The sequence below is a fragment of the Sander vitreus genome, chromosome 16 (genome assembly GCF_031162955.1).
Source record: "Sander vitreus isolate 19-12246 chromosome 16, sanVit1, whole genome shotgun sequence".
NCBI lineage: Eukaryota > Metazoa > Chordata > Actinopteri > Perciformes > Percidae > Sander > Sander vitreus.
In genome coordinates this window covers 20638493-20659875 of record NC_135870.1, presented here as the reverse complement: position 1 = coordinate 20659875, position 21383 = coordinate 20638493, and the positions used below count along the sequence as shown (strand labels likewise).

The following is a 21383-nucleotide window of genomic DNA, read 5'->3' as shown; positions in this document are numbered from 1 at the left end:
GGGTATTCCCTGTCCCCAGATGAATATTTTGAATCATTTAAAAGATTTTGTAGTTATATATCTGAAGTAGCACTGTGACCACATTTAAATAACATGATCTATAGCCAGCTGTTTGTTTTCACAGAGGGTTTTCTTTTTGGTCAGATAAGATGATTTTACTTCCTTTTATAGACTACTTTCTAGATTTGTAGATTTAAAACAATGTCGGCACAGGGGACGCATGCACACCTTAAAATAATATGATATAGTACATCTAGAGCTCTAATACCAATGTGTTGAATTATTGTTTATTTGCAAGCAATACAAAGAAATACCATACATATCAACCTGCATCGTAATGTTATGTAACAAATAACAAAAAAAACATAACATCACACCACATTGAAAAATGAAATAAAACATGTCGTTCATCTGAAAAGCTTTTCCAGTTGACAAGATAAACATTTTCTGTCACTTGATATTAATCTCTTAATGAAATAAAACAAACTAAAGAAACCATTGACAGCTAGAGAGCAAAGATTGATCTGTAACATAGAGAGTTTCTATCTTTGTGAGAACATATGAAATATTGACTCTTTCAGAATAAGGATATTTTTGAACATCGAGGACATTTTGCCCATTCTTCATTTACCAACGAGTCTATTTTAAGGCATGAACAAGAATTTAGTTAATGAGTTTTTGCAAAATTCTAATTAAGAACATGTGTGTCTGTGCTTCAGTGAGAGACTTATGGGCGATGACGCAAGTTGGAAAAAATGTATTAATAAACTTCAGACTATTTATACTATTGCTGCTGTAATGTACTCGTTATGTCAAACTGTGTGTCAACACTGTCACAAAGTAAAGTTAGCACAAAAAAGACAAAGATCAACAACATGAAAAATAATCAAATAAGTAAAAAGAAAATGCCCAATAATGGAATAGCAACTTGTCCATATAAAACAACCAACAGCAATGGTTTAAAGTGATTGTGTGCCACTGTGGAATTTGCTATAGGTGACAATAACAAGAAAGGTGTTTTAAATGTTGTTACTATGAAGCATCCAACTGTCATGTCCCAATCTCTTTCTAACCCTAATGTTAAATAGTCACAAAATGAAGGAGAGAAAAAAACAATTCCACATGCAATGGATGGAGCACAATGTGTGAGTGCATATGAATCTGAAATGGTTATGGGTATATCTGCATGCTTAGTGGCTTCAAGTCCTTAAAGGCTAAAGCTCTGGGGTCAGGGTTCAACCCTGTCTCCTAAATGATGAGTGTGTATGTCTGGGTACCTATATAGGTATATAGCTATAACAGTTCATTTATTCTTCAATGTAGATGGTTAAAATACTTCATGTATATAGATATATACCTCACTCTTTTACTGTGATGTTGTAAAAATACATACAGGTCTTTTCTTTTTATGTATGTATGTATGTGTGTGTATGTAAGTATATCGCCTGTTCCTATGTGTATATACATATATATGTATAAATACAGATTTTATATATTTTCTTTTATTTTTATCTTGTATTTATTTATTTTTTCTTTTCTTTTATAATTTTTTTTTATTTAGCTCTTTGTTTAAAATGAAAGCTCAAAGACATTGTTACAAAAAAAAAAAAAATGACATTCCTATACAACTAAACTGCATTCTCAATCACGTTTTGAGGGAATGTATGTAAGTATGTATTTTCTCCCAGATTGTTTGTTCCAAAACGTCCTCGTACCAGCGACAGGTGCACGTTGTGAAATGGTCGCAACGCGTGGTTGACGTGATTTCAAACAAAACTACTTGGTTAGTTAAAGGCAACAAAAGTACTTTAGGTTAGGTTTAGGAAAAGATCGTTGGATAATTTGGATTAAAACAAGTAGCCTATATTTGTATGTAACTCGAGTTGCATACGTATGTTACGTAGGTTGTGTGACCTGAATTGAGGATGTTATGTAAGTCAGTTTTACATGGGACACGAGCAGCAACCTCCTGGGTAGAAAGTCCCGTGTTTGTTTGGCCCATCCATCCATCCATCCATCCATCCATCCATCCATCCATCCATCCATCCCAACCTCCTTCCCAATGCAGACTTTGAAGGTGGACTTTGATTAGAAACATATTTGTGATGCGTCAAAAACAAACCGGAATCCGGAACTAAATATGCTTCCCTCAAAACTTAATTTAGAATGCAGTTAAGTTGTATGGGAACATCATTTTTAGGAGACAGGGTTTAGAGTCTGTTCAGACACAAAGGAACATTGTTCATACATGAAGCCGACCTGTGTGATGGATATGTGCTGTTGAATGGTCAGGAGTGATGGTTTAGAAAGTAATATGCAAATGACTAAAATATGAGAGCTGTTTATGATACAAAAATGTCTGGTAAGGGTAGCAGTTTGGGTCTCCTCAAAAGACAAACTGGGCAAGAAAGATGGCTGAAATCACTTTACTATTTGGGTATTCTGTGTACATTTAAAGTGTGTTTTCCGGCACCAGATTATTACATGAATCAGTTGTTTTTTTATGCACAGGGACAAACAGTTGTTTGTGAAAAGTTCCTAGGTTAGCAGTCAGCCTCAGTGTCAGCATTCATGCTTAGCGTGCTCTGATGGATACGCTCCAGTATCCGATGTATACTACTGAAGCTGGGCCTATCTGATGGGTGTGTGCTCCAACAAAGCCTCATCAGATTATACAGCTCCAGAGGACAATTCTCAGGACAGGAGAGGATGTGACCGTCCCTCACATAGTAAATAACCTCCTCATGACCCATACCGTAGTACGGCTGCATCCCATTGGAGAAAATCTCCCATAACACCACACCATAGGCCCAGACATCAGATTCCGTGGTGTAGCGGTTATAGAAAATAGACTCTGGGGGCATCCAGCGTATGGGGATGGCGTCATTCTCGTTGGCTTTGTAGTAATCGGCTGAGTAGATGTTTCTGGAGAGGCCGAAGTCTGCGATCTTCACCACCATTTCCTCCCCAACCAGGCAGTTCCGCGTCGCGAGATCTCGATGGACGAACTTACGCTCTGACAGGTAGGCCATTCCGGCAGCGATCTGCTTGGAAATTGACAACTGCTCGGCACAGGAGAGAAGTCCCGCCTCCAGCTCCGAGGAAAAGCTGCGACCGGACAGGCTGGCGCGGCTGAGGGTGCGCACTGATTGGTTTGGAGATCGGCGACGCAGGAACTCATTGAGGTCACCGTGGGCCATGTACTCGAACATCAGACACATGGGCTTACCCACTGCACACACACCTGGGGAAGAACGCACACAGGCGGTTTTAGATCAAGCTCTGTGACTTTCAGATTTATTAAGTAGGCTTGTGAGTCGTGCATTTTCCCACCACAGAGGTTTGCGAGTACAAACACAAATACTCAACCACATAAACACATCAGTGACACACATACACATCAGTGACATAATTAAACCACGCTTAATAAAGTGTGTTTCTTTCTTCTACAGTGTCACACAATGAGTTAATTCACTGTAAAAGGTAAATAAATATTCAGTCCAGACGAAACCACCATGTGTGCATGCTCACAAATAAACTCTCACGCATAGAGGATGTACAGTCCAGCATTAGTAGCCCTGTCATGTAAACACAGTGTGTTTGTAAATTAACTTTGGGTTCTTCTGACCCTGTCTGTGCTGTGGGGAAATACGGGCAGTTAAAGAGTTAAAAGTTTCTCAAATTGCGGTTGGTGTGATAGCGAATCTCAGATGTGAGTCAGATACAAACAACTTCATTTAGGTTTCTGTAAACTTGAACTGTTGTATGTGTTTCGCAGTGAGGGCTTCCACAGCTTCTAGAACTGAACTTGTTTGCATTCTTCATGTGGAAAGAATGAAAGAAAAGTGTTTTGATGTATTATTTAAAGTATTATTTTATGTTAACGCCAGGTATTAAGGGTGTAAAAGCAAACTGGTGAATATTCATGGGCAGAAGTTTGCCCTCACCAAGTTCATTCTACTTTATTTACTACGTATTTACTTTACCTCCTATAAAAGACTGGCTGTCTGCAGGCTTGTTTATGTATGCATTCGTGTAAATGCTTTTTGCGAGAGGAATTGGAGCACAGCCTGCAACAGGCAGAGCCTCAACAGCCCTGCAGAAGTCGGTAGATTGTGCCAGTCATGTGAGCTGGCATTCACAACACTGGCTTCAGATTTAGAGTACAATATAGCTCTGTGGGAAAAATCATTACAAATCACCAGGTTTGCCAACAAGAAAAGGAATACCCCCCTGGAATCAGACAGTCGTTTTCAATTTCTCTTTCTCCTGCCAATTTTAGTTTGAGGCTTTGCAGCTCTTGTCTCTGTTCTTTCCAACGCAGACCATGATTAGTGCACTTTATGTGGTTAGTGCACTGAAATGCGCTGAGCCATACTGGCCATAATCATAATTTGGATTTAGTGCACTTCACTGCCTCTGCTTCTGTGTGAAACATGAATTGGAACTTCACTGACTCGCTACTAGCCCAGTCATTTCAAAAACTTTCAAACTTTGTTCTACAGAACAAAAGAAATATATGTCAGGTGGGACATGTATAAGATAAAGCAGACTATTTCCATTTGATGGAATGGCAGCCATCGACATAGTTGGGATCAGGATGTTTTTTGACTGTAATATTTTGCCACTGTTATGTCCAAGTCAGCACAAGAATTGCAACAACAACATGCTCACTGGAAGAGGAGGCTTGGAGGTCATGCTCAGTTAGTTCATGTCCTGTGGGTCACAGCGGGGGACGGTTCCCCAGAGAATGAGCTCTGATTACAGCTCCCTGGGGTGGGTGGGCGGGTGTGTGTGTACAAGCAGGACTGTACAAGCAGGACTGTAATTCAACAGTAGCAGTAAGGTCAGTAGCTGGCTCAAAATGTTTCACTCGGTCGCTAAATATACAGAACACAGAGGCCCCTTCCTGGACACACGTGCATGCCACAAAATAATGACATGCAGACATATGCCATCTCTAATTCTGACACATTCATGTTATGGATGATGCATATGTTTTTATACATGATTGGCGATGTATTATTAGTCAAGAGGGTAATTAGAGGTTAACTTAATTTGATCAACTGGTTTCCAGTGCACCAGAGACTTCAGCATAGTCACTTTCTAGATGAGTCATCCAAAAATGAATTGTCACTCAAAACAGAAAACATATACTACTATTGTTTGATGAACGTGGTTTTAAATAAACTTCGCAATCACTGAAGCTGTAAAATGGACCAAAGTAAACAAACTTCTTTCAGCACGGCCACAGAGCAATGGCCCTGTTTTCTCACTGACAGTGCCAAATAGAGTTAGTTGTATTTCTTAATGTCTTCCTGTAATACGATCAGTGTGTATTAGATTAGATAGGCTGTATTAGTGTAAAAGAAAACTAAAGAGGACATTTGTTTTACTCAGGCCAAGAAAGGCACATACGTAAACTGCCAGCAGCGCGTGTATACTGACAAACAGTCCTATCTGTATCTCTAGCGTGTTTTTTTAGCACTACAGGGAAATCGATCTGAAGAAAAAGACTTCATCCAGAAGAATTATAGTGTTTTAGTATTCTGTTTATAGTATTCCCCTTTTATAATATTGAGAATATTGTTTGACTTTGATCATCTAATTGTGATGTAGTGTACTGGAGACTGATTCATTGTCTATTTCCTTGGCTGTTGTTTCTTATTGAGCATGATGTGCACCAATCACAGTGTGTGCTACATGGTGGGGCTTAAAGGTCCCATGGCATGAAAATGTCACTTTATGAGGTTTTTTAATTAATACGAGTCCCCCCAGCCTGCCTATGGTCCCCCAGTGGTTAGAAATGACGATAGATGTAAACCGAGCCCTGGGTATCCTGCTCTGCCTTTGAGAAAATGAAAGCTCAGATGGGCCGATCTGGAATCTCCTCCTTATGACGTCATAAGGGGAAAGGTTACCTCCCCTTTCTTTGCGTTGCCCCCCCAGAGAATTTGGCCCATCCATGAGAAAGGGAGAGACATCATGGCTTGCAAACAAGCAAAGTGGCAGTTGGTCAAGGCTAGCTTTGTTTGGCCACTGATGACGATGTGAGCTAAAACATTGGTCTTTCATTCAGCAAAACGCTGTTTGAGTAAAGAGGATTACAAACCGAGCAACTCCTTCGAAACCACAATTTTTCCCAAAAGAGAACCAAGTTTTTTTTTCTTTGCCTATAACCTGCTATTTCATATTTCATATGCTCTAATTGCCAAGACTGAATATTTTAGGGAAACTAAATAAAAATGTGACTGTGGACTAGAGCTGCAAAGATTAATCGATTAATCGATTAGTTGTAAACTTTTAAATTAATCGCCAACTATTTTGATAGTCAATTAGTCGGTTTGAGAACATTTTTAAGACAAAAGTAAAAAATATTTGATTCCAGCTTGTTACATGTGAATATCTTCTAGTTTCCTCTCTCCTCTGTGACCGTAAACGGAATATCTTTGAGTTGTGGACAAAACAAGACATCTGAGGACGTCATCTTGGGCTTTTGGGAAACACTGATCCACATTATTCACCATTTTCTGACATTTTATAGACCAAACAACTAATCGATTAATCGAGAAAATAATCAACAGATTAATCGATTATGAAAATAATTGTTAGTTGCAGCCCTACTTTGGACATTTTGCAAATCTGTGATAAACTGCTCAAATCGCAAAAATGAATAAGAGACAAATAAGCCAAGAAGGATTCATTTCCTCCAGTGTTAATTGTTGGACTTTAGACTAGTCTTTTAACTGTACAGTACAGTTAAGAGTAGTCCACAAAGTAAAATAATGCACAATCACTTGGGGCAATTTTTCAGATTCTGCACAGCTCCTTCTGGAGGCACAAAAGGCATTTTACAACTATTTTCACATGCTGTAGTACTCCCCAAGACCTAGAAAAAGACTTACGAGTGAAATGGATGGAATTCCTCTTTAACTATATGCACACAGTGATCTGGTCAGAGCCCTGGATTTGTTAACATAGATACTTTTGCTCAGAGAGTAGTTAAAGAGAGAGATATCACAGCTCATTCTATTACTGTGTTTATGGATGATTTAATAAGAGCAACAGACTCATTGTGTCCACCGCACATTATCGCTTTCTGTGTTTCCATATCTGTTTTTGCACTTTGCTTATCTCTCAAGCAAACACACTGATCCAGCAATTGTACAATGTGAAATCCAGCTGTGAACGCAACTTTTTTAGAATCTGGTTTGAAGATTTCTTTTTTTAAATTTTTTTTCACTCCTAACTCGTCAAATACGGCAATGTGGATAGTGGCTCTCAGAGACTACGACGCACAACGCACCCTACAGCGTCTGTGTGAGACACACCGGGCTTCTAACTGCTCGACCGGGCCGCTGTGAGATGACGTAGTATAAAGAGCAACAAAGTCTGCATAGGGCGGATAATGATAAAAATTGACAAACACACACAGGACTTTTACCCAGGAGGCCGCTGACGTATTTCAATTTACGTTAAGTAACCTAGGTAAGTTGAGTTACGTACGTTAATGTACTTAACCAGCGTCACACACGTAAGTTATGTAACAAACGTACTTATTTGAACCCAAACCACATTCTTTTTCTAACCCTAACCAAGTAGTTGTTTTGCCTAAACCTAACCATACCTTGCATGTTGAAAAAGGACGACAAAGGGGTCCTCAAAGCGTTTAAAACATGACGCCAAGGGATCCTGACCAAGCGGCCGTATGTGACAAGTTTAACGTGTTGTACTCGCTAACTAACACACACGCTAACCTAGGAGTCGTACGATGTTTGGATGGTCAAACTGAGCCATTAGTGCTGCCTCTCTCTGGAAGTCATTCTGCATGTCAGCTGACGCTTCCTCCTTCAGCATCTTCACAGCCACCATTGTGAAAGACTCCATTGGCAGCAGGCCTGGTGCTCTGCAACAAACATGCACAAAAATATTCAAGCACAGACAATGGACGCATGCAGCTGAGCTATTCCTCTAGAAAAGGAGATAATTTAGGGGTTTGTGTCAAGATATTGCTTCTTTCTAGCCGTCTGCATGTGGGTGAAAAAAATGCATTTTATCGTTGTGGTTTTTTTTTCGGTAATGCGTTAACCAGATTTCTGTAACCATGTGTTTTTTGAATGTGTGTCTTTTAAGTCTACCAACAAACAGCCTAGCAACTGTAACTGTCAGTTACTTAGAGGAAACATACCCACACTTCCTGTGTTGGCTCCCTGGAGGGGCAAGCTAAAGTCAGCATGTTGTTGTAGATTTATATATATAGTTTGCACACACAACTACTCACACAACAAGACGGAACACTCACTCAGTCACTGTAATAGTAACACACACACACACACACACACACACACACACACACACACACACACACACACACACACACACACACACACTGGGAAACTACAGATTGAAGCCCATCTGTCAGAGAAGATATTTACTCCTCGGGTCTATTTAGGTCTCTGAGTATGTTGCATGTGTGTGTCTGGGTTCATGTATGCATGAACACACACGACCCAATGCATGTGCTGCCTGTGTGTTTATATGATTGTTCATCTGTACTCTTGAGTGCATATGCTTACAGGATATAGTGTGTATTTGCATGATTGTTATCTGTTGCTGGTAATATATGCAGGTATGAGTTAAGTTTGTGCTCTTTTACTTCCGTCTATGTAAGGACACATTTGAGTTTTAGACTGTCAGGGTCAAGATATGGTTACAAAAATGAAGACATTTTGGTCAGTCCTTACTAAGTTTTTGCGTTATGGTTAAATTAGGTTTGTAGGTTAAGGTTGGGTGTCTAGTTGAAATAGTTAAGGTTACCGATGTTGACTACAGAATACATTACACCAATGCCCTCACAGTTTGAATGTGTATTATGTTCCCAGGGGTATCTATATACTGCACCATTCCAGTTGTCAATAAGGGATTATCAGCTAGCCTGAAGGACATCTTCCAGATCTGCATGGCTACATGCAGGTGCTATTGTGAAAAGGCCATCAACTGCTAGAATACTGTGCTAACTGTAATATTATATACCCCCATTTATACCGTGCTCCACATGTTGGCATTAAAGATCTATGTAGTGCAAAATCATGGACAGAAGGTCAGAATTCTCAACTGCAGTTACTAGCATAATGCACAATTAAAGCGTATCTGCTGTCACTGTATTGCAATTTTGCAGCAGTCTAGTATCCACAACACTAGGGTCCGAAACTCAACTATGGATGTCTTCCAGAAGGCACTGTCTGAAAATCTGAACCGTTATCTCTTATGTAAAAGATATAGCATCTGCCCCTCTGTGTATGATGGTCGACCCCAACCCTAACTCTGAAAGCTCCTCTCTGTCAAAACGTGAGTTTATTGTATGTGTTGATTACAGGCTCTCGGTCAGGGGCACCCCAGGAGTGAAAGGACTGTGGGAGGAATTAAAGTTTAATAATGCCGAGTGTCATAAGGTTAGGTTAACTTCTTTATTTTATCACTTCAGCCACCCTGAATTCTTGCGCAAAACATTTTAATTGGCTGCAAAGGTTATCAGTCATGGATGTATTGGCTTTCAGTGACTGAACAAATAGATTTGGAAAGTGCTTGGTCAATACTGTACTGTACAAAGGGTTAGACAAGACTCAGTTTTATTCCTGCATTGAAAATGTGTCGCAACTGGAATATACAACCACTGTTCTGCATGAAGAAGGACACCACACATTTCCCACAGCCACCTCAAGCCTAAAATATAGAATTGGTTGTAGATGTTGTTGTTGCCAGTGTTTTATTGGTAAGTATGACATTTTAGAAATGCAACTGTATGCTACTGTTTGACCCAGGTCTGGTATTTAGTCTGATCATAGGGATTAGGTTGAGACATAAGTGTCTTGCTGAGTCAGTGTGGAGTGAAAGTGACACCTGTAGCAGCTCACCTTGTGACTTTGTGAATGACGCAGCAGTTCTCAGAATGACCAGTGGCCTTGTTTAGCCACTCTAGTCCCCCTGTCTCTATCCGAATCCTGTCTCACCCATTTCTCTTACTCTGCCTGAGAAATATCCACTTCATCGTTCTAGCCCCTGGCAGCAAATATGATGATGACATGGCAATATTAAATATTAGCCTAGTAATTAGCGTAAGTAATAATATTGCAAACAAATGTTCCTCTTTGTACAGTCTCTCTCCCATTTGGGGGTGGTAGGCATCATTTCTTCTCTCCTTTTTTTACTCAATTAGATATATATCATTTCGAGACTGTTCTCCTCCAAAACAATAACAAATAAGAGCGCCTGTGGGTCAAACAACCACAGGACTTTCACCCATGAGACCAGGGTTTGTGTCCTGTTTTGAAAATTAAGGATCAGTGAGTTATTTAATTTACAGAACAAACGGAACTACGTCACGTTCTGTGTCATGTTCGTTACCCAAAATGAAGTAACAGAGGTACTAATTTTAACCCAAACCACAATCTTTTTCTAAACTTAACTAAGTAGTTTTTTTTCCTAAACCTAACCAAACTTCCTTTACGTTTAGATATATGGAAATAAAACACTCGTGTGGGTTGTATTTCCTGCCACTGCTAATTTATGAAATTTTCCTATAGGTCGTATTAGAGGGTAAGAATAAACAACCTGGTGGTTGGTGGTCATATGTTTTGAAGGACTTGTTGATCATTTCCCTTTTCCTTACCTCCTCTGCTTTATCTCACCTGGCTTGAAAAACCCGTCCGAAGGCTCCCTCTCCAATATCTCTAACATATTGGATATTATTTCGGGGATACTCTAGGGCCAGCAGCTTTGTGTTTAGCAGCAGGGGAACCCGTTGGTACATGGGGTTGGGGTGGAGTCGATCCAGTAGCATCTCTGATGGAAGAGCGCTCAGCGTCGGGGTCTCCATTGCTCTGCGGAAAGAAAGGGGGAGTGAGGAATCAAAAAAGGGGACACAGATAAATAAAGAACTTCTCATCTTGTCTTTATCTCACCTCTTCCGGTTTCTCCACTGCTTCCTCCGTCTGCGGCAGGCGAGGATGCTGATGGTGAGGAAGACTGCGGCTGCAAGTGCAGCCAGGAGGATGACGATGACGGACATGGAGTAAGCCGGTGACGATACAGTGGTCGTGGTAGGGAGACGAGGAGTCTGACGAGGGCCTGCCGACTCTGGCTTCATCACTAACCCACAAAGAGGCCGTTAAAATCAAGTCAAGAAAGAAACCTAGAACATTGGTTCTAAATCATCATAATTTGTTTCTTTCTTGGCCGGCTATAATCTACAATCGCATGTTAACTGCTAACTGGTGAAATAGCATTCTAGACATTCTCTGTGATGGGTGGGTTTTTTAGTGAGAGAGCCAGGGATTGGAACAGAACAGAGGACAGTTGAAGGCAGTACAGTACCTGATGCTATGACAATCTCCCCACACTGCGGCACAGCGCAGTACTCCCAGCGTATGTTGGGATTTGAGGTGTAACACCAGGGCTTGTCGCTGATTCCTCCCGGGTTCCTGCAGTGGTTGTCTGAGTTCTTTAACTCTGGAATCACATCCACAGACAGCCGGTGTTGGTGGGGAACCTACGGGGAGAACAACATGGAGAAAATCAAGCTTCTTCTAACAAAGCTATAAAGTTTGAGTCCGATTCCATGTCCGAATCACCAAAGAAGAGTCTGAGTCGAGTGCAAGTCGAGTCACCATTACCTTATTCTGAGAGTCCAGGGAATAGCGACTGGAGTCCAAGTCCAGGACTTGAGTACTCCATCACTGTCTTTTACACATAAAAGTAGTCAGAAACTTCATCCCACTTCCAAGTCCTATTTCATAAATGCTTGAGTCCGATTTCATAAGTCAAAGTCATCAGTGCGCGAGTCCAAGTCGAGTCACGAGTCCAGAGAAGAGCGACTTAAGTGGGACTTGAGTCCGAGTCCAGGGCTTGACTACTCCATCACTGCTATAAAGAGTTATCAAAAAGCAATACTCAGTATGTAACTAGCTATAAGAGGAACAGGAAAACACTGGGGACCTTTACTTCTTGCCCTGTCAGAAGTTTACCGTGGCTTCTTTCTACTTCCTACAGTGGTAAGGTGAATATGTCAAGGATTCACCCTGTGAGTCCGGAGGTGTTTTTTAACACTCTGAGGTCTAAGCCATTTTATCCAATATTTGATCAAGTAATAGACATCATTTATTTCAGGAGAAGCTATCATATACTGCAGGGATGTAACATGAATGTATATATTGTTATATGACTATAAAGACAAAAAATAAACTCTAACACAAATATGAAAGTATTATAATTTTTTCCCCCATACAAGTCTAAATTCCTTTATCCAAAAAGTTAGTTGTGTCATTTTCAATGCATTATCTGTCTGCTATTTGACATCAGTAGGCTACACCCCACTCATTTCAACCTCCAGGCTTCATTCTGATGTCTCTTTATCTTTCTGCAAGGACTCTGCCAGGACCTTCCAATACACACACAAACACAGTAAATAAGGCCCTCCTGTAAGGGCTCTCTATTGGCTGAGCAAAGTCAGTCCTTAAATGAGTTAATGTGATTGATCGACACACCTGTCAGTCAAGGCACACTATCCAAGATGGCACCCGGCTAACGTGATACATCAGTTGTTTGGTACAAAAAGATGACTAAATACAGTAAATAGCCGTTCAATCATGGATTTATCGCTTTGGAATTACTTGTGTAAGTCTCTGAAAAGCCACTGTCTTCCCGGTCGGATTCATAATTATTTGTTCATATGTTACACTGCGACATTGTTATTCCATGATGGATTAAAAGAGCTTCTGGATGGCCTACAATTGTTAGAGGACCTTGTTGAAATGGTGCATTTCTCTGCTTCTAAACAACAAATACACTGTATTGATCTGGAGATATTGAATAAGACATTTAAAGTATGTATTGTCCTGTCGCAGGCGACAGTGTCGACATTAGAGTTTCAAGCTAATTAGTATCTGTTCTGTTCTGTTGCTGACCCAATGCTTGGAAAGGGCATTGAGGAAACTTGTCTTGAGGGTCCAGTAAAGTCTGATCAGTAAATCTCTTGCTGTGTTTCTTTTCTTAAAATGTTCAAGAGCTGTTTCAATCAAATTTGGATAGACAGAGTTTTAAATGTCTTCTTGTCTTCATTAACAAATAAGTTGGCCTTTCAAATAATTTCATACATTACTCAAGGCTCAAGGTTTAGGCCCTTCGGTAAGGTTACAGTTTAAAAACTGCAGAGGGTGTAAAATGTACTAGAGTGAGGGGTTGCACGATTGTTTCTGCAATCTAAGAGTGCCAACTTAAATACTGAACATCTGGTGTATTAGTGTGTCATGAGTTTTAGTCATCAAAAGAGCAATGGTCCAAACTATCCCATGAGATTATAAGTTATGTGCTGAAACAGCTGAGTTCAACACATGTGCTGCTGAATCTGAATGTGCAAAGCAAACTGCTCACAGGGTTGACTTCCCACTGTTGCCATGAATGGTTAAACAAGTCCTCTTCCCTAAATGACAAGATAGGTAATTTGTCATTGCCTTGCAAAACAATCCATATGAACATTCCCTTATCATGTTTCAGAATGACATGGTTAGTCAATGCTGCCAAAAACTACTTGATTGACTAAAACCACTTGGTTGAGGTTAATGAAAGACTGTGGACATGGAGTCCAAACATCCACCAACATTCTCCCTGAAGAGGTTTCATGGCACTATAACAATGTCACGCTCCTCGAGCCTTTGTTAATGAGGGAGAACAGTCATTCTAACGACAACCACGAGAGGTCACTTTACAGGGAAAACAAAGGTTGTGTATAGTTGCTTAAACAAATGAGCAATGACGTTGTTCTTCTGGTGAGAACATTCGCATTAAAAACACCAAAGAGTCACAGAACTAAACACAAAGCTAGAGTCATCAAACAATATCACATAACAAAACAACCAATGACCTAAGTAATGTACATTTAAGCAATTGAAAATGTTAAAGAACAAGTTGATGGAGTAACCTTGTTTTACAAATACCATTGCGTATGTTTTACATCATTATAGGTTTCATATTAAACTGATGCTGAATAATACCCTTACAGTTCCTCAAGTGGCATATACTGCTTTTAATTTATTAATAGAGTTCTCAACTATGTCTGTGCAAAAAGAATGAATCAAAGTTTCGCTCGAGTATTTCTCTGTGACTCAGCACAAAATAGGACACTACTCACCCTATACACTGTACATATGTGCTGACCATATATTTACCATGGAGGCTAACACATGACATGTGGAACATTAGTGTTTGGAGCTCATTTCCTACAGGACACATCTGTGCAGAATATTATATATCCACTATAATAAAAAAAAACATTTTCTTAAAACATCTGTTCTGTGATGTGAGGAAGGTAAATGATGACTTTGGATCTAGCCATCGCTAGATGATCCTGCGTTGTAGATTTTAGAAAAACGACACTGACTGTGCAAAATATTAGGAACAGCTGTTGTTCCTGTGACTCTAATGGACCAGGTAAGAAGCTGAAAGTCACACTCTAGTTTCAGCTGTAAATCCACCATCAGTAATCATTTTTAGCTATTAATCAGTATTCATGAAACACTATCCCAAAAAAGAAGAATGTTGATTCTAACCATATTGATCTACCTCATTTTGTAAAAAAAATATATATAAAAATAACAACAACATATAGGCCATATAAGTTCAGCAAGAAAATGGTGCAATCAGCTTCTCATTGCGTTCTGGGAGAACTGTTACAGACATTATCCCAATCAGGCTGCTATTATACTTACAACAGGAAATGAATACTTTGATACTGGCCAGGAACTTATAACCATAATATTCCAAATAATCCCATCGTGTTTAACAGCCTACCTTTTAATTTAAGTTTGGCCTGCACATCGTATCACATAACTCCAGTCTTTTCCTGGAAGTAGCACATGCTACATTCCTGCTATCTTCTTAGTAATTTAAAATCCTGAATTTGGGGAAGACCAGTGTGTCCCAAACATTTTTAAACAGCACCCCTTCGAAGGACATTTTTTGGCACCGAGCAACCCAACCCCCAATATAACATGCATATATGTACAATCCCACTGGAATCCGACACAGGCACGGAGGCCACCCAGCTCATCTAGCTTTCCGTTCTCACACTTCAGGTTGACAATGACAATGATAACAGTGGCAGATTTAGCAGATTTCACGGTATCATGTGATCATCATCTTTGTCCACTGAAATGACACTAGCAAATGTCCGCTGTAGCTAGCGACCAAATTAAGCAAGGGTTAGCTAAATGAACTGGTTAAAAATGCTGTCTTTGGCTGACTTTTGAATGCATCAATGTGACTTATTTTAAATCTGGAATCCTGTAAATACTACAGTGTATGTGGGAGTCATGAACAGGGCTTTTAATAACCATAACCTATAACTCTACAAAATAATGCAGTAGGAAATACTGCGAGGTTAGGTTGCTACTGTAGGTTGTAAGACACAAAGACACTTTTTTTTTTTTTTCTCCCACCAGTACGTGCTTTAATGTGCACACGATTCGGTGTGTGAGGGGAAAAAAAAATACATTTTATTTTTCAACTGAAAGTCCAACATTGTGCGGAGAGGAAATTGGAAAAAGGAGAGAGGGACTGCGCTGATATTTGTGAATCGGATTAGAGAGAAAACGTTTTGTGTGTGTGTGTGTGTGCGAGTGTAACATGTTAGTCTGTGTCAGTGTAAGTCTGTGCAGCATATGCGTGTGAAAGCTAATTGCTTCCAGAGGCAGGATGTGACATGATGAGCCCCTCCCTCTCTGCTGACCTGGCACACACACACACACACTCACTCTGCACAGGAGAGTAGTAACAGCTAACCCTAGCAGACTCTCTCACTGAGCAAAGCCATAAAAACATAAAGAGGCTTTTGGGCCATTGTGTGTGTGTGTGTGTGTGTGTGTGTGCGTGTGTGCGTGCGTGCGTTTTTTGCACTTGTAGGCACTGTTTTTCTGTTGCTGGTTAGAGGTCAGGAATGTTTGATATAAAAGTGCACAGACAAAATAGCAGTCACACTTAAGTTAGAAACTTAGACTCTCATACATTTTTATCATATATAATATAATAATTTTGATAAATACAGGCATTGTTGTGTTGAATGTTATCTAACAATTCTGCCGTATTCTAAATGTTTCTTTTAATTAATCTTTATTTTGTGGTGATTGAGATTGGCAGGTCATTATGAAGTCATAGTTTTAAACATGTGACACATGGCACATTCCCATTAGCAGATATTGCAATTAAGTCTTTTTGGACCCCACCCTCTATTCATGTGGTTATTTTGTATCTGCACTGCATATTTAAGTTGTAAATAAGTTCTACACATTCTGTAGCGATGTGGCTTTAGAAACACACACACACACTCTCACACACACACACACACACACACACACACACACACACACACACAGAGAAACCATGATACCTGTTGGCTCCATGACTGACACGGTATCCCAGACCTTGTCACATTCACGCTGCCTTGGTAGAAGCGGCCTCTGTCATTGTAACATGTTGCTTGTTGATAGGAAAGAGAATGGATATAGGATTAACGTGTTATTTTTTAACATTTACTATTTAATATATGACAAAATTCATTCATTTTGCACTCAAACTCTTTCCCCTTACTTGTAATTTCATCCTTCTTGATGTCTGAAATGAAAAGAACAGATATCTAAACAAAAACAATATAAGGAAGCACAGGTAATGCGTAATCTGAGAAAAAACATCACGGAGAAATCCGTAGAGCACTGAAGGTCAGTTCAGTACTGTTAAGATTATATTACAGAGCAAACATACACACAATACTACGCCTACTTTAAAGCATACACCACACACACACAAGCCTGCAGCTGTATGTTTTGGCTCAGCTGGTCAGAGCCTCTTAATGACCTCATCAGTATCAGTGACCTGCAGTTTACCAGGCCAGGCTTTTTTGGCCGTAAGCAACTGCACTCAGCCAACTCCTGCTTTTCTTTTACATAATGCTCCATTTCCTTTCGGCTTTTTTAATGCTAGATTGCTGCTCTCAAGCTGTTTCTGCAGTACAGAATTAACAAATGTTAGATTGAGCAGATTCTCGCAAAGCAACTAAAAAAAGGTGAAGCATAAAGTCCATTTGATCTTGAATTATGTGTGTTAATAAGTGTATTTTGTTCCTCTTTTTCTGTAACACTGCATACTGTAAACTGTATGCAAGCTCATGCATATGACTCAATTTACCAACTAACTCAAAAAAACCAAACATGACATTTTGACAGAAAACCATGAAAAGAACATGCTCCATGGATGAAACGTTGAAGAAACTCTTCACATTTTGGATGATGTGCTTGTTTTTTGAAACAACACACAAAATTGTCTCAGTAAGGGATATCTTACCTACAAAAGGGACATGTGTACAAGCATCAGGGTCTGTGCGAAGACTTGGTAAGGCCTGACAGTTGGGCAGCAGTGAACTGGGAGTGTGTGACCCGGGGACAGAACTGTAGAAGCCAGGCTGGACTGAACTGCTGCCCTCTAGTACTAACCACTCCTTATGGCAGTACAGCTCCTTCACGGCCAGGCAGTGTTCTCTGTTTGGTAAAAAAAACATAGATTATGCTCCTTCTTTCATTCACTCTTTCCTATACTGTATTTTCCTATAGTGGCCGGCTGTGGCTCAGGTGGTAGAATCATGTCGAAGTGTCCTTGGGCAAGACACTGAACCCTAAATTGCTCCCGATGCTGTGGCATCGGTGTGTGAATGCTTATCTGATGAGCAGGTGGCACCTTGTACGGCAGCCTCGGCCACAGTGTATGAATGTGTGCGAATGTTGAATGGTTTCTGTACTCTATAAAAGCACTTTGAGTAGTTGCTAAGACTATAAAAGTATAAATACAGTCCATTTACATTACTGTTCTAACAGAGTGGACAGGTGAAACGCAGAGAAACATGTACTACTGTACCTGCAGACAGGTTTAGGTGCCGGTCCTAACCCTGACGGGTTGCAGTCAGGGAAGGAGGAGTGGCAGAGCAGTGAGCGTACTGCAGGGCTACACAGCATACTGAGTCCTTCCAGCTCCGTCCACCAGCTCTGAACCAGGTACTCCTGCATGTCCTCGGGGTCCGAGAGGGAGGAGTTAAAGAAAACCAGCACATCATCTCGCAGGATGGTGCGGCACACATCTCCACGGTACGCACTGCAGTAGCCTGCAATGCCCTTGTAGAGTCTGTGGGAAGTAGACACACAAACACAAATGAGAATTGATTGCTTGAACCAAGGAAGACGAAAAACACAAAGATCCTTAACAGTGCTTCTTTAAGATATTGGTCATTATAAGTCAAGTCATTGATGTTGACCTAGTACTGTAAATGGAGTAAATAAGCATATTCCAGGAATACATATTGTATTTGTTTCTGTTTGGCTGCAACTATATATTGTACAGGAATAGCCATGGACTTGACTTCATGAAGTGTCTCACGTAGAATCTGGCTATGCTGACAGCTTAAATATTTACTGACGGGATCTTTAAAAACATTCAACAAAGAAAGGTCATGCCATAACTTGTCAGGCAGAAAGGCATTATTACGATTAACAGATATATTAAGTATTTTGTATAGCTTGTTGATATAACTTTGTTTGGTTATAGTATTTGTTTCTGGCTTTATTTATTTGTGTGGAGGATAAGCAGGTATGACAATCATTCTATAGGGAAGACAAGTTCATCCATTCAATATCTTAACCCCCCTATTGCAGAGGACTGGAGCAAGATGAGAGAGATGAGTATACCTTGGACAAGTCACAGACTCATTTGTATGTGCTAGTCATTAGCAATTCATTATCGTTAGCATTAGCAATGTATCTAAACTCAACCTGGATAAAGTCAAGTTACTACAGTATGCATCGACCTCACTGGTAGGAAAATCAAAGTATTTTCAAACAAAACGAGGCTAGCTCGCCCCTCCCTCCTCATCCCGTCCCCTTCCCCTCCCCTCCGTGCTTCCGCGCACTAACCCTCCAACCCCCCCCACCCCAAAATCCTTCTTGTCGGTTATTGGCTGGAACGCTGGAAGACAGATTGGTGCAGTTTGTTTTTGTTGGCGTTTGTGGAGCCTGGGCTGTCTACAGAGACCACATTTTTTTACAGTGTGTTCAGGGGACAGACAGCTAGTTGATAGTGAGGAGATGTTTGCTGTATGTGACAAAACATGTTGTAGCCTAAAAAAACGCGTGACATCACTTAGAGCACCTTTAAGTTAACCATGGCACTGCCCTTCATCTGTATTAATAATGCCTGGACTCATTTGTAATTTCTGTTGAAGAAAAAACCATTGACTCCTATTTTCCACTGGGCGTGTCGCGACCTCAGCGAGCACTCACAGCCATTCAAGTCAATGCTTGATATTCCACCAGCCGCGCTGCACCATTTCCCAGTAGCGTGCGTGAAGCGACTCTTTGCTAAAGATACGCACCAGGTCTATTTTCACACGAGCTGCGGGACGTTCGGACAGCCGGGCAGGAAGGGAAACAGCGAGAGTATCCAGTCAATTTACTAAAAGACACCCCCCCCAAAATCTTAAATGTCTCCTCTACAAAACCATGGAAGACAAGAGATTCATCTTTTTTATAAAGACAACGCCAGAAAAGAGAAGGCATGGAGTTTAATTGCAGGAGTGCCTGGAGTGGAAGGTAGATGCTAGCTTAAAGCTACATTGTGTAAGAATTGTATATGACAACCAACTGAATATTACTTTCTAGCCCTTCCCATTCTGAGCGCGTTTTAACTATTACGGTGGTCGAACCCGAAATTAGCTCTTAGTATCTCTGTCATGATTGTGATGTTCTGTTTCCTGTTTTATTTTGAAGTCTGTCTTGTCTCCCTTGTCCTATCTAGTTTACTTCCTGTCTTTTGTTTTCCCGCCTGTTTGATTGTTCTGCCCTGAGTTGTTTCACCTGTTTCTTGTTAGTCCTTGTTAACCTGTGTATTTAGTATCTGTGTTGTCTTTGTCTTGTGTGGGAGCATTACGTTTCTGTTGCTGTTCATTCTGTTTGTCATGTATTCTGTTGCTGTGTGTTCTGTGAGTGTGTTCGTGTCTGGAGTCTACCTTTCGTCTCTGAGTTCCGGTTTTTGAGATCCTGTTCTGTTTGTTCTGGAATTAGTTTTGTCCTGTTGCTTTCTGGACACTTTTGGTATGTACTTCATTTTTGTTTAATAAATCATCTAAACTGCATTTGGGTCCAAGCCATTCCTGACAGACCGTGACAATCTCCATCGTTTACATGCAGCTGTTCTAGCCACTCCAATATTAACTTTGGTCTTGTTGCTTTGCCTGTCGCGTTGTCGTTTTAATTCTCATTTTCACTTCCCTGGCGCGTAATCTCCCCCTGGCATTCGTCACGGTGCCACTGAGTGTAAGACGGCAAAAGGAAGATGTATGTCCCTCTTTAGCTAATGTATTTTAAAGATGGAGGCGTAACATGGCAGACGTCATTCGAGCAACTCGCTCGTATGTGTTCTGAATGATACTAAATGGCAGATTCTACGCGTACGAGAATAACTTTGATTAGTTGGTGGAAGTAATTACACATGAATGAGCACATGTTTTTGAAAGAACAAAGGTGTGTTTGCTAAGAATCAACTCAAAAAATTACGCAATGTAGGTTTAATAAACACAGTACTTGTAGAGACAATAAAAGCTGCAAGTCGGGGAGCAAGACGCTCCGCTTCTGAGACGCTCCCGGTGTGGTATGGCGCGTGGCGGAGGACGGAACAAAACCAGAACGCAGCACACGCGGCCATTGGAAGATCGGGGTGAGAAATAGATCCCGACTATGGGTCCCCCGGAGATATCAGTCTTCTACTGTTTTGGCTGACAGTTAGTGAACTTGTATGAAGATGCGTGCACTTAAAAAAAGAATAGAAAAGAAATGGCCTCCATGCATCAACTGAAATATCTTCTTTAAAATCATCCAGATGTTGATCATAAAACAGGTTGTCGTAGGTTCATAGGAAAGTACATCCTGTGCGACTGCCTGTTGGACTCCCTTGCTGCCTCTATATTGAACAAATCGGTCACACATACATACTTAAACCTGCCTGTCTGTGTTCCTGACTCTTTACTTCCTACTCTCTGTTTCCCTCTCTGTCTGCATGTTTGTTTCCCAGCTGTATTGTCTGTTTGTCTTCCAGCAAGGACATGCTCCACATTTCTTTCTGTCTGCCTCACATCCATGGTCTCTCTCTGTCGGCCTGTCTGTCTAACAGCCTTCACTCCACTTGTCCCTTTGCCTGTCTGTATATTGCGACACTTCCAAACTCCAGATGTTGGGGAACATAGGAAACAGAGTCTAACCATCAAATTTAAAGCTGGCCGGTAAATCTATTAACCCTAT

General features: G+C 40.6%; 1 protein-coding gene across 1 annotated transcript in view; it reads right to left on the bottom strand.

Annotated features, from left to right (window-relative positions):
• Positions 1–273: 273 nt before the first annotated feature.
• musk (muscle, skeletal, receptor tyrosine kinase) overlaps positions 274–21383 on the bottom strand; it is a 30871-nt gene continuing 9761 nt past the window's right edge. Inside the window, exons 9-17 of the mRNA XM_078271964.1 lie at positions 17956–18219; positions 17389–17582; positions 16639–16662; positions 16439–16527; positions 11374–11548; positions 10962–11148; positions 10689–10880; positions 7758–7906; positions 274–3244 (exon numbers count right to left, since the gene is read on the bottom strand). Of these exons, the coding sequence (XP_078128090.1) occupies positions 2544–3244; positions 7758–7906; positions 10689–10880; positions 10962–11148; positions 11374–11548; positions 16439–16527; positions 16639–16662; positions 17389–17582; positions 17956–18219 (1975 nt within the window). The 3' untranslated portion in view covers positions 274–2543. The remainder of the gene's footprint in view (positions 3245–7757; positions 7907–10688; positions 10881–10961; positions 11149–11373; positions 11549–16438; positions 16528–16638; positions 16663–17388; positions 17583–17955; positions 18220–21383) is intronic.